This window comes from Merops nubicus, unplaced genomic scaffold (genome assembly GCF_000691845.1).
Source record: "Merops nubicus isolate BGI_N331 unplaced genomic scaffold, ASM69184v1 scaffold168, whole genome shotgun sequence".
In the NCBI taxonomy this organism is placed as follows: domain Eukaryota; kingdom Metazoa; phylum Chordata; class Aves; order Coraciiformes; family Meropidae; genus Merops; species Merops nubicus.
Genome location: NW_008627473.1, coordinates 13,036 through 28,129, shown reverse-complemented (window position 1 = coordinate 28,129; position 15,094 = coordinate 13,036). Strand labels below are relative to the sequence as shown.

At 37.6% G+C, this 15,094-nt stretch overlaps 1 protein-coding gene across 2 annotated transcripts in view; it reads left to right on the top strand.

The window, feature by feature from the left end:
• Positions 1-14,996, top strand: part of RALGPS2 (Ral GEF with PH domain and SH3 binding motif 2) — an 89,839-nt gene extending 74,843 nt beyond the window's left edge. Inside the window, exons 14-19 of one of the 2 annotated variants that reach the window (XM_008946289.1) lie at positions 868-945; positions 2,457-2,562; positions 3,283-3,375; positions 10,552-10,657; positions 11,886-11,977; positions 14,187-14,996. In XM_008946289.1, the coding sequence (XP_008944537.1) occupies positions 868-945; positions 2,457-2,562; positions 3,283-3,375; positions 10,552-10,657; positions 11,886-11,977; positions 14,187-14,216 (505 nt within the window). In that variant the 3' untranslated portion in view covers positions 14,217-14,996. The remainder of the gene's footprint in view (positions 1-867; positions 946-2,456; positions 2,563-3,282; positions 3,376-10,551; positions 10,658-11,885; positions 11,978-14,186) is intronic. The other variant, XM_008946290.1, reaches the window with a different exon arrangement.
• The last annotated feature ends 98 nt before the right edge of the window (positions 14,997-15,094 follow it).

The following is a 15,094-nucleotide window of genomic DNA, read 5'->3' as shown; positions in this document are numbered from 1 at the left end:
TCCTGCTAATGCAAAGCCCCTCACACAAGTGACAGACATACATAGAATGTATGCTACGTAGGAGATTTTACCTCTAAAATCCTCATAGAATTATACTTAACTGCCTTTTTCTGCAGAATTAGAGCTGTTTTTCACTCTTTCAGCATAATACAAGCAACTAGAAAAACAGGTAAAAAATAGGTGGTGAGGACAAAGTGCCTGTGCTTCTGTTGGCTTCAAGGGAAATCAGGCAAATGAGGGATCTGATCTAAGCAAACAAGGCTCAGTGAAGCAGTGTTCAAAAGACATGTGGCTAGGCATAACAGGATGGATCAGGTTAAGGACTCTAAAATGTGAAGCATATAGGTAAAATTTAAAGTGTATATGAAATGGAGAAATGAAATATTGCTTACCTTCTTTCAATGTTACTTAATACAACAGTATTTTATCAGGCATAATTTGATAGTGCATTTGCTTCCTTTCAGCCCAGTGGCTTGTGTGTGTGCATACTCATAGAAGTTGCAACCTTTTGTCATAACATCTGCAGTCAGAATTAAAAGACAAGTTGTATTAATATCGTTCCTTTTCATTGATTTAATCCTGAAGAACTAAACGCAGAGTTTGCTCTCAAAATGTATTATTCTTCAGTGCCAATAAAACACTTCAGTATTATGAGTTGTGATAAAGAGAATATCTGATGAAATAAAAATACATGGTATTTACCCATGCATGCATTTTTCTGACTAGAGTTATCTGTTTCTTGTGTGGAAGAAGTGGCTTTGTGATATGCACACCAAAAAAAAAAAATACTGTGCTGTTTTAGCAGTCGTGCTGTTTGTGTGAATAAAAGTATATGTAATACCTACAATTTATAATGGAATCCAACAGGAACAGGTTGTACCATTCTCTCGGTCCGGGGACAAGAGTGTCACGAAATGGCTATCGAGGCCACATGAAGGCCAGCAGGTACAATCCCCACTGCACACAGAGGTGTCAGACTTTCCCTCTGGTGTTGGTGATTTGGTTTGGTTTAATAATTAAGTGGGTGTTGTCTGATGTTATCTTTCTAACTTAAGTGTCAAGATAAAGGTAGAGACCTTTTTCTTCAGACTTAAAGCTTTCCTCGTCTATGAATTAATCCATATCACCATAAGGGCTTTTGTCCATTCTGGTCTGCAAATCCAAATTCTGAACTGTTGTATCTTTGTGCTAGGAGACCGTAGCAATCTTGGTAGTTCCCACGGACTACAAAGCTGCGGCATGTGCTAATGGATGGCATTCAAGATGTTTTTTGCTGGTAGTTCTCTACTGAATTTTTCTCCTCTTCCCTGAAATGCCTAAAATGAGTAGCGCATTGATTGGCCCAAATTTATTATATATACTATGATTTGCAAGCTGACAGAGTAATATAACTGATTATTCTGATTAATAAAAATATAAATTCTGTCTCCAGCTGTATGGCACTGTAATTGGGAAAGAGATGGACATTAACTATGAACCTTTTTTCATATTAAGAAGCAAGCATTGTCTCATTGAATTAAACTCATGCTCACATCTATCAGTGTCCAAAATTGTCTCCATATCATCACCCTCAGTAGGTGCCACAATGAAAATGTTTGCTAGATTTCCAATTGACATCGATCATTTGTAACTACTAGGATGGATGAAACAGCAGATCCTGGCGTACTTCAAAACGAGTTCAGGCGCTGTTCAGTTTCTTGCTTTTTCTACGAAGCTGCTGGATTCAGCAACTTAGCTGTGTGCTCTGATTGACATTTGTTGAAATGATTCCTGTTGTAATTTTTTTTCTGATGGAAAATGTTTTGCAAGCCAGTCAGCTTTGTAATTTTAAAAAAGCTAAGTTTTCTTTTCACGATGCTGTACCTGGCATTTGTTTTGGCCCATTGCTTTTCAATCCTACATAGAGTAGATGATTAGTAAAGCACCAAATGCATTTTAACACCTTAAAGCTGTGGTTTGGGTTTCTACTCTCTGTTACTGCTCCTGCCCACTCTTCTTCCTTTCAGATATTTTAAAGATTGTGCATGTTTAAGTTATGCTTTGGTTTTGATGTGCTAATGATTCCAGTGTTTCTAACAAAAAAAAAATAGTCTTTTCTTGCAAGGGCTGAAGGAGAGGTTTTAACACAGACAGCAACTGTATGGATGTACTTCAAACATTTGCTTTTTAAAATTAATTGGTTTTGTATTTCACTTGTCTTGAGTTTACATTTTTTTAAGTTAAGGATTACCTGCTTGGCTAATCAGTTTTTCTGATCACTTTTGCTTGTGAGTTTAAATCCCACAACAGTAATTCCTTGTAACAGCCAAAGTCTTTTTCCACAATGAAGTCCAATAAATAACAAGTTGACATTTCTAAATTTAAGTACAGATGTTTACAGTAGTTCATAGTAATAACTGGAAAACTACTTTAGGAAAAATATTTTTTTCACACAAATCTTCACATGCTTCTTTCAGCTCTCTAGAATCTGAAGATTTGGCTGTTCATTTGTATCCAGGAGCCGTTACTATTCAAGGTGTTCTCAGGAGGAAGACTTTGTTGAAAGAAGGCAAAAAACCTACAGTAAGATTTTAAATTCATTTTCTCACCTTCTTCCTTTGCCCGTTTATAAATGCAGTAAAATGGCCATTGTGTGACTAATTTAAGTGTGTGAGATCTCCTGCCTTGCTAATGAAGGTTTAGGGCCACTGCTAGAGTTTGCATTCTTCTGTTTACTGGATGTGTTCAGTTTATAAAGCTGTACCTATAATCTAGGAATAAGAAGAGAGATGTAGTGCTACATAAAATTTCTTAAAGTAACTGATAACTTTAAGAGAGTGGACCATGTTTTGCTTGCCCAAACAGTAGGTGGGGCCTAACAATTCATAAGGAGGTAAAAACCCTTAGCATTTGCATTGCAAATGCTTGATTCTTAGTTATAAATCAAAATATGTGTTCATGACAATGGGGGACACCATATGGCAGTACATAAAATGAAAAAGAAAAGGGACAAATGTATTCTAACTCAACAAAGTGTCCTAAAAGGGTTGCAGAAAATGTTAAGTAAGATGCAGAAAATTTTTCTGAAAATAGTGAGGAAAGTCACATGTTGTTTCTGCTGTCTAGATTTTTCAATGCATTCATAGGTCTACATGAGTAACTAGAAGCAGCAGCTATGGAAACATGACTGATGATTTGACTGGACAGTTATTGCTGTTGTGTTCTTGCAGGGTGATGCCTCCTATTCTGCAGCTCAGTATTATGAAACTTTTCACTTATCCATTGTACTGTTTTTCTCTGTAGGTAGCATCTTGGACAAAATACTGGGTAGCACTGTGTGGAACCCAACTCTTTTACTACGCTGCAAAATCTCTGAAGGCTACAGAGAGAAAACATGTATGTAAACCGGGCATATTCTAGTATCATCTGCCAAAATTAAAATGTGATTTCCAGATGTAAGCACTGAGAGTAGTTCAGGACTTGAATGATTCCTGGTCAGCACTATCCTCTCTTCCAATCAGTTAGCTCATAGGCGTGTGCCCTAATGGAAATACCGTGCATGTTTACATGCTACACCAAGAACATCTGCTTTGCATATGCCATAGGTAACATTGAATTTGTTGATCTATAAGGAAGAGAACTATGTCACTGGGTTTGTCTGCTTTTCTAAGGTAGAAGTTATATCTTTTGATGGTCTCTGAGTCTTGAAGCAGTTTGTTGCTACTTGAAATTCAAACAAGCATTGAAATGGAAAGACTGAGAAGTAGCGACACATGACTTGAAATGTGCTGGTTTCATGTGTGTGGTAAAATAAGACTACTCTCTTTTTCTGTTGAATCCATAATCCATAACCTACAGTGGACTACAAAACACTTAATATGTTAAGCAGAGAGCTGGCATAACCTGTAGTGGTGGCTTTCCTTTTATTCACTGCAGTTTTGTTTGAAAGAAGGTAAGAATACTTTCCTTATGTGAGGAATTAGAAAAGAATTGTCTGTGGATGTACCAGGGTTGTCATGATGTGCATAGTCCCTGTTATGGTAATAGTCCCTCAGAACCATTACTTAAAGTTGCCTTGGCCAGTGTTTCAGTTCAATCTATATAACTGTCCCTGCAAAATATTTGCTTTGCATAAAGCATATGTAATTTTACAACCTGAGATTTGCTTCTAGAATGCTTGTAAGGGGACTATGTTGCTTCTTTTTGGTACAAAATACTGCTACCTTATCTTAACATTTGTATGTTCAGAGGGTAGAGTCTTGAAGGTTAAGACTTGGGATTAGACTCCTAGATTTTTGAATTTTCTGTGTGGAAAGTTTGTGTACTATCTTATTCTACAAAATAATGGAGTATTTCCTGCTTTTCTTGAAAGTAGTTCATTATGAAACAGTATTCTAATACTTGAAGTAGTTTAATAATAGCTAATTACTTTTAGAAATATTTGCATAGTTTCGTTGCTATCATCTGCCTCACCACTACTAGCTTTGGTTGCTTAGGTGAAGTTGAAGCTTACCCTACTTAATCTTTGCCTTGCTAGTTAAGACAGTACTAGCCTGGACCAAAGGCCGGTTAGCCAAGGATCCTGTCTGCTGGGTGTCTTAGAGAAGTGTGTGTTTGGGTGTGTTTGCTTCTGGTATCAGTCAAAACCTCAAAAGTCTGTTTTGTTAACAGTAAAGGTCCTTGGAAAGAGCAGACATGTAAACTATTATGAGAAGAACTGCAAATTATTAGAGCACAAGAAAGAACTAAGAGCTTGTGCTGGCATTATGTCACTAACAGTTAGTTGCTTGTTTTTTCTGGAAACATTGAGAAATGGAAAAGACATTTTTTGTAATGGCAGACTTTGTGCTCCTGTTACCGACGTGATGCCTTTAGGCTTTATGCCAAAACTGCATTTTGTTTTCTTTTAAGAATAGAATATGTATTTTTAAGTCACTCTTGTCCAGTGTTGGTCAGAGTACTGAATGATGGAAGACCTTACCATACTTGTACCTACTCAATTAGATGCTTTTTCAATTTTGTGTATAAATATTTTAAAACAATCTAAGTAACAGACGGGTTTAGAGAACTTGGAAAAGTTGCATAGCTGCTAATTTTATTATTTGGAAATTAAATACATTGAATTTTTCTGTGGTCCATTTGCTTGTACATCTCCTTCAGAATAACAATTCATTTTTAAATAGCCTTCCTCTTCCTTTAAAAAAAGTGAAGTAAAAAGGTAACCAGTGTAACCATGCCAGTATCTGATCCTCCTGAGTCTCTGTTACTGCAAAAGCCTTCACTTTTGTCTTGAAATGCAGTCATATCCATTTAGAATGCTCTTCCAAAAATTATTTCCTGAACCTATTGAATTGACTTTTAATATTCCCCAGGTCACTGATGTGTTGCAATGTCTACAGCAGCTAAACTAGTAGTGAACAGAGATTACTGCCTAAAAAGCTAAAATCTGTTTCTTATGCTTATGTTCTTGTGTTTATTTCCCCAAGGATGTGCCAGCAGACCAGTAACAAAGTTTGCAGAGAGAGGCTAGGAGAGATTTGAGTCCATTTTGCTGGCAGAGTTACCCAGCAGAACCCTGCCAGCGCTATGGCTGGCGAATACTGAGCAGATTTTAAGCAATGAAGTTCCCAAGGAAGGGAGATGGAGGAGCAGGAGTAAAAAGCAACGACCGCTAGAGCAGATTTATTTCTTTAACGGTTGGTTCTATGAAATTGGACTGAACTATCCAGCACAACTTTGGATTTGTCTGTACACAACTTCTGTCCTAGTTTTAGCTTTTTAGGGCAACAAACATATTTTGTTCTGTTTGTGGATGCAAAGCGGGTTATGAAGCTCAGGTCTCTGATTTGGTTTCCCAGGTGCCGTTGTGGTTAAAATAATACCTATGACCTGGAGTTTGGGTTGTCTTTTATTTAAACAAATAGTTCACAGTGAATGCACACATACTTCTGCTCCAAAGGTTATTAGAACACAGAGTATAAACTTTATGATGAAATTAGAGATGGGAAATAACCTGGTAATTGCTGTGGAAGACTGAGGTTTGGGGATTAGGGCGAGGCTCCAGTTCATTTAACAGCCTAATAATAGGTGGCTGGTAACTTTCTTCAGCTAGTTTACCTGTGTAGTGCTTTTAGCCTAGCTATTAATGGCTTAGATTTTCATCCTACAGGGTTATTGCACAAAGCCTCAGCTTTTCTTCTGGAGTCTGTGAAGATGAGTTTTCAAGTATCACACTTCACATTAGATTGCATTTTTTGAAAGATACTTGAGAGAAAAAGCAGTAGATGGTCAACCATCTGTAGATACGTAGTGCATGAGTATATGTTCACACACAAATACTGTCCAGTGATATTCCTAACAGGTCCATTCTGCAAAATAAAGAGATTTGAAGCTAGATCAAGGCTTTTTGTTGCTGTCCAGATTAAAAGGATCATGCTGTGTATTTTGAAGTAGGTTTCTTTTTCAAAGACTGACAAGTTTGAGATTTACCTACATAAAATAGTCCAGGCATCTTCTGGAGCCATGTAAACATCTCTCTTTTCATCTTCCTTTTTCAAGGACTCTGTGACATGGAGAGGAACGCTGGCAATGAAAAAGCCAGTCTGTTATATAACATTTCCTGGCTAGAGCTCGCATGGTAAATGTGTCTTGATTACGGGCATGCTTTTGACCCTGCTGCTGCTGCTGTTGGTTCAGGCAGCTGAGACTGAGGACTTGGAATGTGCCCACACTCCAAGCTCTTCCAGGCTTATAATAGTCAACCTCTTTGGAAAATTGCCTCATAAAAATCCCAGTGTAATCCAGCAAAAAGGTTAAGAAATTCTCTCCCTTTTATACACAAGCAAACCAGCTATTCTTGTCATGCCTATTGTTAAAGGAGTGCATCCAGTATAGTTTGTGTTTTAGATGGAAGTCTAGTCTGAAAGAAGGGCGTGTTGTAGATTCCTGGATGTGACAAACATTCTTGTGCTGCATCTACTAAGAAAGAGTACTAAATACAATGAGCTTTGTACTTTAAATAGTGAACGGGTTTCTGTTATTACTACAGTAATGGAAAATTGTCTGTAATGAGCATGCGAACTGCAGAGCCCAGAGTTGCAGTACAAGAGGATCTGAGAGGAATGTGTGTAGAATGCTCAAGGTTTTATCTCATATGCTGAAGTGGCACCTGGTAAAAAAAGCTCCTGTGAGAAAACTATAGCACTTGTGCACCTTTAGGAAAGGACAGTAGTAATAAAAGACAATTTCACATGAGTCTTAAAGAAAGCATTCACCCTGAAAATGTGAATACACCCGTAAAAACTGATTATAGTGATTTGGCTCGAAGAATCTTGCCAATTTCTGTGACAGCATAGCATGCAAGAGAGATTTTTCCTTGTTCGTAGGTACTTGCAGGAACCCTTATTCATTCCAAGCCTTCCTTTTCACGTTAGGTTCAGAATTAGACGCATTTATTGGCACTTCAGAAGAATTGGTTGTTGTTGCTTAGGCTCTTCAACTGAAATACCGTGATAAAGAATGCTGTCATTCTGGGAAGCATGTTCAGCCACCGAGAAGACTACTTGAGTATTGGAAAGCTGTAAAATCTCAACAGGAGATGAGGAGGAGGAGATTTTTAAGTGCCAAAAGGTTGGAGTGAAAATCTGTTCACAGATTAATTCCAAGTATTTGATTTAAAGATTTATGTCTAAGTGCCTTTGAGCTCGGAACAACGACCACAAAAAAATTAAGTTATGTGAAGCCTAGCACCAGAGCTGTGTAGTTTTCTATGTGTATAACAAGAGGGTCAGTCCAGTGGCCTGTATATATATAAAAAAAAAAAAAGGCAAAGAGGAACTAGGAACATTAAACTACAATGAAGCTTTCATTCCCTTCATGTTAACAAAGCAAACTTGCTGTTAGTGAGGCTCTATGCATCAGTGGAGAATGAACTGCCCTGGGTGACTATGTAAACATGGAATACAAATCCAGCTGTGCACAGGGGTGGAAAACTGACATGTGCTTCAAGTGATGATGGATTGACTCTGGCAGCAAACACTTCCCCTGTGTAGAGCTTTTTACTCTTTGGAGAAGTACCATGATTAACTAATTGTTTTGAATAAAAATGAAGAAACAAGTGAGCTCTAACAGTTTTGATTACATGGTAGTTTCATATGTTGTATATTTACTGTTAGGATCTATAGCTAGGATAAGAAAGTGCAAATGTGCTGCTTTCCTGAAACTCTAGAAATGAGTGCAGTTCAAGAGGTACATTGTTGATCAGTAACCTATTAAAACCACTTTGTGACTCAAGTTTCTGCCTCTGTGAAAATGACCTAATAATGCGTTGTAGGACTAAGAGGAAGTTTGCATTTTGTAGGTCCCTTTTAAGTGTAAGTTATCTTCTTTTTTAAGGCATCTTCAGTGGGTCCATAGCAAGTCCTGAATATGTATTTTTATTTTAAGATCTTATTAGCTATATCCTTACTCTATTTCCTTTCCCTCTTTTTATGCCTATTTTCAGGTAAAATTCCTGAATGTTTTGCATTACTGACTGGAATCTTCAAAGAAACTTTAGTTTCTATTTGGAAAGAAGTTACATTGTACAGCCCTCACTGTAATGAAGTGTTGTCTGATAGAGCTTTATAATTTACTTCCTCTTCTTTTGAGATGTTACCAAATCTGCCTACCTTCCGAAGGCATTAGAGTTACTCAACTTTAGAGTATGTGGTTCTACAGGTTTTATGAGGAATCGTCTTTTCCTACAGCTTTAGCTGTAGTAATATAAAAAAAGGGGTATGTATATTGAAGTTTGGCAGGCAGGTCTTCTCTGAGAACGGTCATCATCACTTTATGCTTAAGCTTCTGTACAGGCATCCCTTCAAAGTTTCCGAGGTTTTTTGTTTCCACTGACATTACACAAATGTCAGCTGCACATGACTGGTAGGAGCTTGTGATGGAATGGTTCCTGCAAGTGTAACTATAGCAACATAAAGAGGGCAGTACACAGGTGTTGCATCCAAAATTTTATAAGATACAGAGAGATTTGACTCTTGATTCAAATACTGGCCTAATATTAATTTAAAGTTCTAATGTATTTTAAACTGAGGTTTAAAGTGTAGCCTGTTGCACAAGTCCTAGACAGATAAACTCATCTGGACATTCAAGGTCTCCAGTTAATCTATGGCATAGATTAAAATAACTCACATTAGACTTGCAGTGTAATTTTATTTAGAAAGTAATTACATTTGCATGTAGAGAATATTCTTATAAAGTCTTATTTTGCTTGTGATACCCTCAAACTCAGAGCAGTAACGCTTCTTTTCCTGATCCAGTTCTAGATCTATAATGGTAAAGCAATTTCTAAAATTAAACAAAAGACGCTTGATGTTGTAAATCTACTATGTGGCATTAATGTGAAGAATAAAAGTATTCTAGCACTACAAAGTCATTTTAATTACTTAAAACATCCCCGACATTGTTTAGCCTCCCCAAAAGAGAGGTTAAACTTACTGTGCTAATAAAGAGATTAGAATATGGATTTCACAAGGCAGGAGGAAGACACATCTGATAAGGAGCAGCATGTAGCAGAGTTGGACCTTATGGGCAGAGAAGTGAGGTAAAGCACTGCATGGGGGCAGAGTGCTAGGACTGAAGAAAAAAGTCTGTCGGACCACAGGAGACCTGGCAACTAAAGGCTTGAGAGAAACTGCTTGTATTAGATACTGGGGAGTGAATGGGACTGGCTGGGCAGGTAATGAGAGGTGAATTGTGAGGGTCTGCTAATAGGTAGCAAGCAGACCAAGGAGAAGGAAACCTGTGGTTTGGCAGTGAGTTGGATTTAATGGGCAAGTAGACTGGAACTGAGAGGAGAAGCCTGAGAAGTAGAAAGTAATACTGACCAGGTGAATGAAAAGCAGAGTGGGGCCAAGGAGCTGTCAGGAGAGGGGCTACAGTAGCACAGAGACAGGTACTTTAAGTAACACTGTGAGCAGGAAAACCCCATAACTTTGAACATTTTGTCAATAAATGAGTATGTTATGTTCTGTGCACTTATTATATTGAACCCTCATTTGATCCATTTAATTAATCAGGTCATAATATTTAATTACATAGTTGTATTATCTTGTTCACACACATTTTGGCTGTGTAATTACAGACTATGATAATTAAGGCATGTTAACGCTGAATGATTATGACAGACAAGCTTCATTCTTCTGTTTGTTAGCAGTCGAGGGATTAGCTTTGCATTTGTTAATGCACTTCTTTTGGTCTATAGCGTACATACATGTGTGCAGTAATGTGGTGAGGAGTCCTGCTGTATTCATACAGTGCACTTTAAATGCCTGTCGACACATTCTGGGGGACTGTGATACTCTTGTTTTTAATATCATTGTGGCGAGTTCTGTTTTCACTAACTCCATATAATATTCAAAAACTTTCTTCATCTTACGAAGTGCTGTGCTTTTTTTGAAGTTACTCTGTGTCTTAGTGTCAGTGAGAACTGCCCTTTTGAATACTTGTTCTGTGCTGTGCAGTCAGTCTGGCTGAAATTCGTTTTACTTCAGTTTACATCTCTGCTTGTATTTTCAGTTCAAATCCACACCGAGTAAGAACGTGTCAGTGGTGGGCTGGATGGTGATGATGGCAGATGACCCTGAGCATCCAGATCTCTTCTTGCTGACTGATTCTGAGAAGGGTAAGCAATGCTAGCACCAAGAGTACAGTGATTCCCAGAATAAACATTTGCTTTGCTGAAGTGTTCAACTTAGTCAACTGCATTTCAACATGTCATGTTTGCCTTCAGAATGTTATGGGAACAACATAATATTCTGAAGGATCCCTACAGTCTTCATTAAGAACTCTTCAAACTCTAACAACTCCAGTTGTGATTTTTATTGGAAGTATTCATCTGCGTTCTTTTAAATTATGTTTAGACCACTCAGAGGCATTTTCACAGGTGAAAGTGCAAGTAGTAATTGGAAAAAAAAAAAAAAATCAATATTCAGCTAACACTAGGTGCTTGACCAGTCCTCTCTCTTTTCCAAATGGAAAACAAAACCCAAACCAAACACTCTGTTCAAATGAAGCACAATTACTGGCGGGGCTGAGGAGGAACAACCTGAGAGATCTTGACTGCTTTGCAGAGAAGCCTTGATTTCTGTTACTGAAGTATAGTGCCCTGGTTTCAGTTTAAACTGTCAAGGAATTGTTCCTTTTCTACAGCACTTCAGACTATTAATGCGGAATGAGCATCATTAGAAGTTCTGATAAAGGAGCTTAACAAAATTTATTGCTTTGACTACTTCAAGACTTAGTGTATTTTCTCTCCCAGCATCTATTCTAGCACTACTGGTATGTGTGGTGTAAATTACTAATGCTTGTCAGCCTAAACTCAGCAACAGCAGCCTGAAAGGTTTTTTGTAATACTTGGCCTTTCTGAACCCAAGCAACCACTTTGTAACACTGGATGCTGAAAATTCTAGTCTGAAATGTATCAACATGTTTAGGAACAATTCTGAAGTACTTTCAAATGTGGCTTTCCAGAGTGCATTTCAGTGCTATCTTGCACTTCATTAAAAAATTATGAAATGCTATTAAAAACAAATTGCAATATTGGCAATGAACAAAAACATTTTTGTTGTATGGTTCTGAGAAATGTTTTGTTCCTTCTTAGTTGACACTGGTGTTAGCTGAAATCTAGAATGTTGGAAAGGAAGATAGGCGAGCTGAAACTGCTCTTGCACTATGTCAAGCAATTAAGTTGTATCTATGCCAGACAAAGTGTAAAGTTACATGAACCTCCTGCTACTAAATTTTTTTCATATTTTTAAAATTAAGAATTATTTGAATATGGGTAGAGTTTAAGTTTATAGTATTGTTTGTGTTTCTTTATAATCTTTTTTTCCTCCACCTTTCTCACTTAGGCAACTCATATAAATTTCAAGCTGGAAACAGAATGAATGCAATGCTCTGGTTTAAACACCTGAGTGCTGCCTGCCAAAGCAACAGACAACAGGTGAGAACAAGATGTTGAAAAGGACTATGAGCTGTTAAGACCTCAGAACTGATACACCTTGAGGAGGACCAAGCTGTAACTGATTGCTTTGTATGAAGTGATCTACTTGGAGCAGCCTGTACATTGATTTTACATGCTTATTGATTTCCTTGGCTTTCCTGTTTGTCCCTTTGCAAACAAGCCCTCACAACTCCCGTGCTAATGAAGAAAGGTCTGGGGCTACCTTAAGGCTAATTTGAAACAATTGGGGAAACGAAAGGAATGTTTAAAATACCTGAGTGGCAGTAGTTTTGTCATTGCCCATTTTAAAAAGGCTATTGTACAATCAAAAAGCAGTAAACCATAGCATTCAATATCAGTTCCAGATAACTCTCCCCTAGTGCCATTTTGTCAGGTCTTGAGCATGCATATTTTGTCTTCTTTGTATGTATTTCTAAAATATATTAAAAATTAATTTAGTCCTGGGTATATTTGGCAAGCTTTGAAAGCAGAAGTAGAATTTTCTGTGAATCAAAAAGGAAGATAAGACAACTCTAACCCCTGTTAAATTCTGATTCCATGTAAATTCTTACTGACCATTTTCATCAGCAAAATCCTTTTTGAGTTACCATTTTGTCTTCCTAAAATCTGCCTTTTCCTTTGCACATTTGTTTATGGAGTTCCTAGAGCAAAAGTAGTTCTGAATTTCAAGGAGAAACAAAAGGACCTTTCAAGATCCTTCTGTGCTTTCTTGTTCAGCTCTGCTTCTGAGAGGAATCTGAGTAAGGAGGGTTGCAGAAGCCCCCTTGAAAGTATTTGAGATGGCACAGAGGAGAGGAAGTTGTTTTCCTGGCTGGAGAATGTGGGAATAATAGCAAATAGTGGCAAAGAATTTGCGAGAAAGTAGTGTCTTCCAGGCAGGCCTGAAAACTGCCTTCTGAGGACAGCTTTTATTCAAAAAGGCTTAACATTACTAGAAAGCATGGACTTGTTTAAAGCATTCAGCCCCTTGCTTGTGCAAAAGCAGCAGCCTTAAGGATCCTGGTGAGGTGGAAACAAGAAAAAGTGAAGATAAGTGTAGGACATATGAAAAGAAGTAAACTAGGGAAGGATTAATGGGGGCAGTAGGGGAAACAACAACAACAGAAAACAAATCCAAAAAAACTAAAAGGCCAAAACCCCTGCTGCCATAACTTGTGTATTTTCTATTTTCTGGCATGTTATATAGTTGTACTATATGGGTTCTTGCAGCACACTTGCTCCTGTAGAAGCAGCAGTGCTTCACACAAACATTAGGTAAAAAAGGTTGGTTTACCATGAGTTAAAAAAAAAAAAAATAAAAATCCTGTAAAATCTTTCTCTTGATCGTGATTTGACTCCTGAACAGTTTTCTGTGGAGAGATGCCTTTTGGTACTGTTTAAAATGGAAGATCTTGTTTGCTTGTTAACAGTATGTCTGCCTAAGAAAGATTGAGTGTTTAAATGTGCTTTTAATTTTAATGTTGGAACTTCATCTCAGTTGATCATTCTTGCTTCTACAGGTAAATAGTAAATGCAAAGCCAGAAGTGCTCGCTTCAAATCTGACCAAATGGATATTTATTGACAGTCACCAGGAATGTGGTGGCTCTTTAATAGCCTGAGTAAACAAGAGATGTTGCTGTCAGGCAAATTCCTGATGGGGAGAAAATGGGAATATAAACTAATGTAATGCAAACTAACTTTAATCTTCATGAAAGGGGGTGATGTCTGCAGCAGGCATTCAGGTTTCCTATGGGAAAAGCCTAGGCAAGTGTTTATGCCTCGTTTTTTCAAATTAGTCTTAAAAATACTAGAGGGCCTACATCAATCACTGACTTGTGTGCCAAGAATTTTGTAGCTGTGACTCAAGTGAGAAGGTTCTGCTTGTGTAGTTTGGTGTTGAGATTTATCATGTTAAGGTTGTTTTGCTGACAACTTAAATCTTAAATGTCATAAAAATTAATAAGATATACAGCCATATAATGAAATAATAAACCATGCAGCAGTTTAATAATTTGGCTATACTTGTGTTTTCTACAGTACTAAGAATATTTCTACCACTGAATGATAGTTGCATTCCTCCTCCCCTTTTTTGAGATAAAACAAGTGTTAATGGTGTGAGTTTAATCAGGTCACTAGTTTGTGAAACAGTGGAATGTAAGTAGCTACTGTCCAAAGTAAATCTCGTATAATTTATTTTTTTGTTTTCAGGTTCCTGCCAACTTGATGACATTTGAATAATAGGCTAATATAAAACAACAAAAAAAAGAACAGTTTGAACCATCTCATGATTGAGAATGAGGTCCTGATGAAAAATGTGCCAGCTGTATTCTGTGCCAGAACAGAGCCTGTCAACTTGATCTCTGAACTCTGGAGCCCTGAACAAAACCACTAATGGCTGGGGAGCAGAGGCCCCCAAATCAAAAGCAGAGTTGCAACATGAATTGCCATGGACCACGTTTCTTTGTTCTCTGAACTGACCTGTGGAAACCACTGCCTTAAAGAGTGAAAGGAAAACCAACATGAAACACCAAATAGTGTGTGTGAAACTTCTGGCGGTGCTGTGCTTGAGTTAAATAGATTGTAGCTAGTTTGATTTTCTTTTAACTTTATACTAATTTTGAAAATAACTCACCTTTTTAGGCATTCTTAAGAAAACAAGTAAACTGGTATTTAAGAGTTGCATCAAAAGCTATGTGTGAACCGAGTAAAAGAGGTACTACACGTTCTAGAGATGTTGTTTAGGCTATACCAGGAGTTCTCAATGGGAGCTTGTCCCAGGCACACTTAGCCTGGAGAAATGTCATTTCTCTAAGACCTACAGGTATAAAAAATGTAACAACTGCAAGTTTAAAATAGCCATAAGCTTGCAAACCTTAGTACTGTATGGGAGCCCTGTTCCCTACGTGTGGCACAAAGGCTGAGCACTTACACACCAAAAAAAATTGTTGGTACGTTGTTACCTAATTCCTGGTTGAAAATGTAGTTCACGTGTTTTGGGTGATCAGGGGGCATGTGTGGTAGAGACAAAACTGAAAGCACTGTCGGATCAGAATTAAGTGTTTTCTTCTCATTTGTTTCTACACCTAGCAGTCTCCTGTGTACCAAGGTTGAATGAA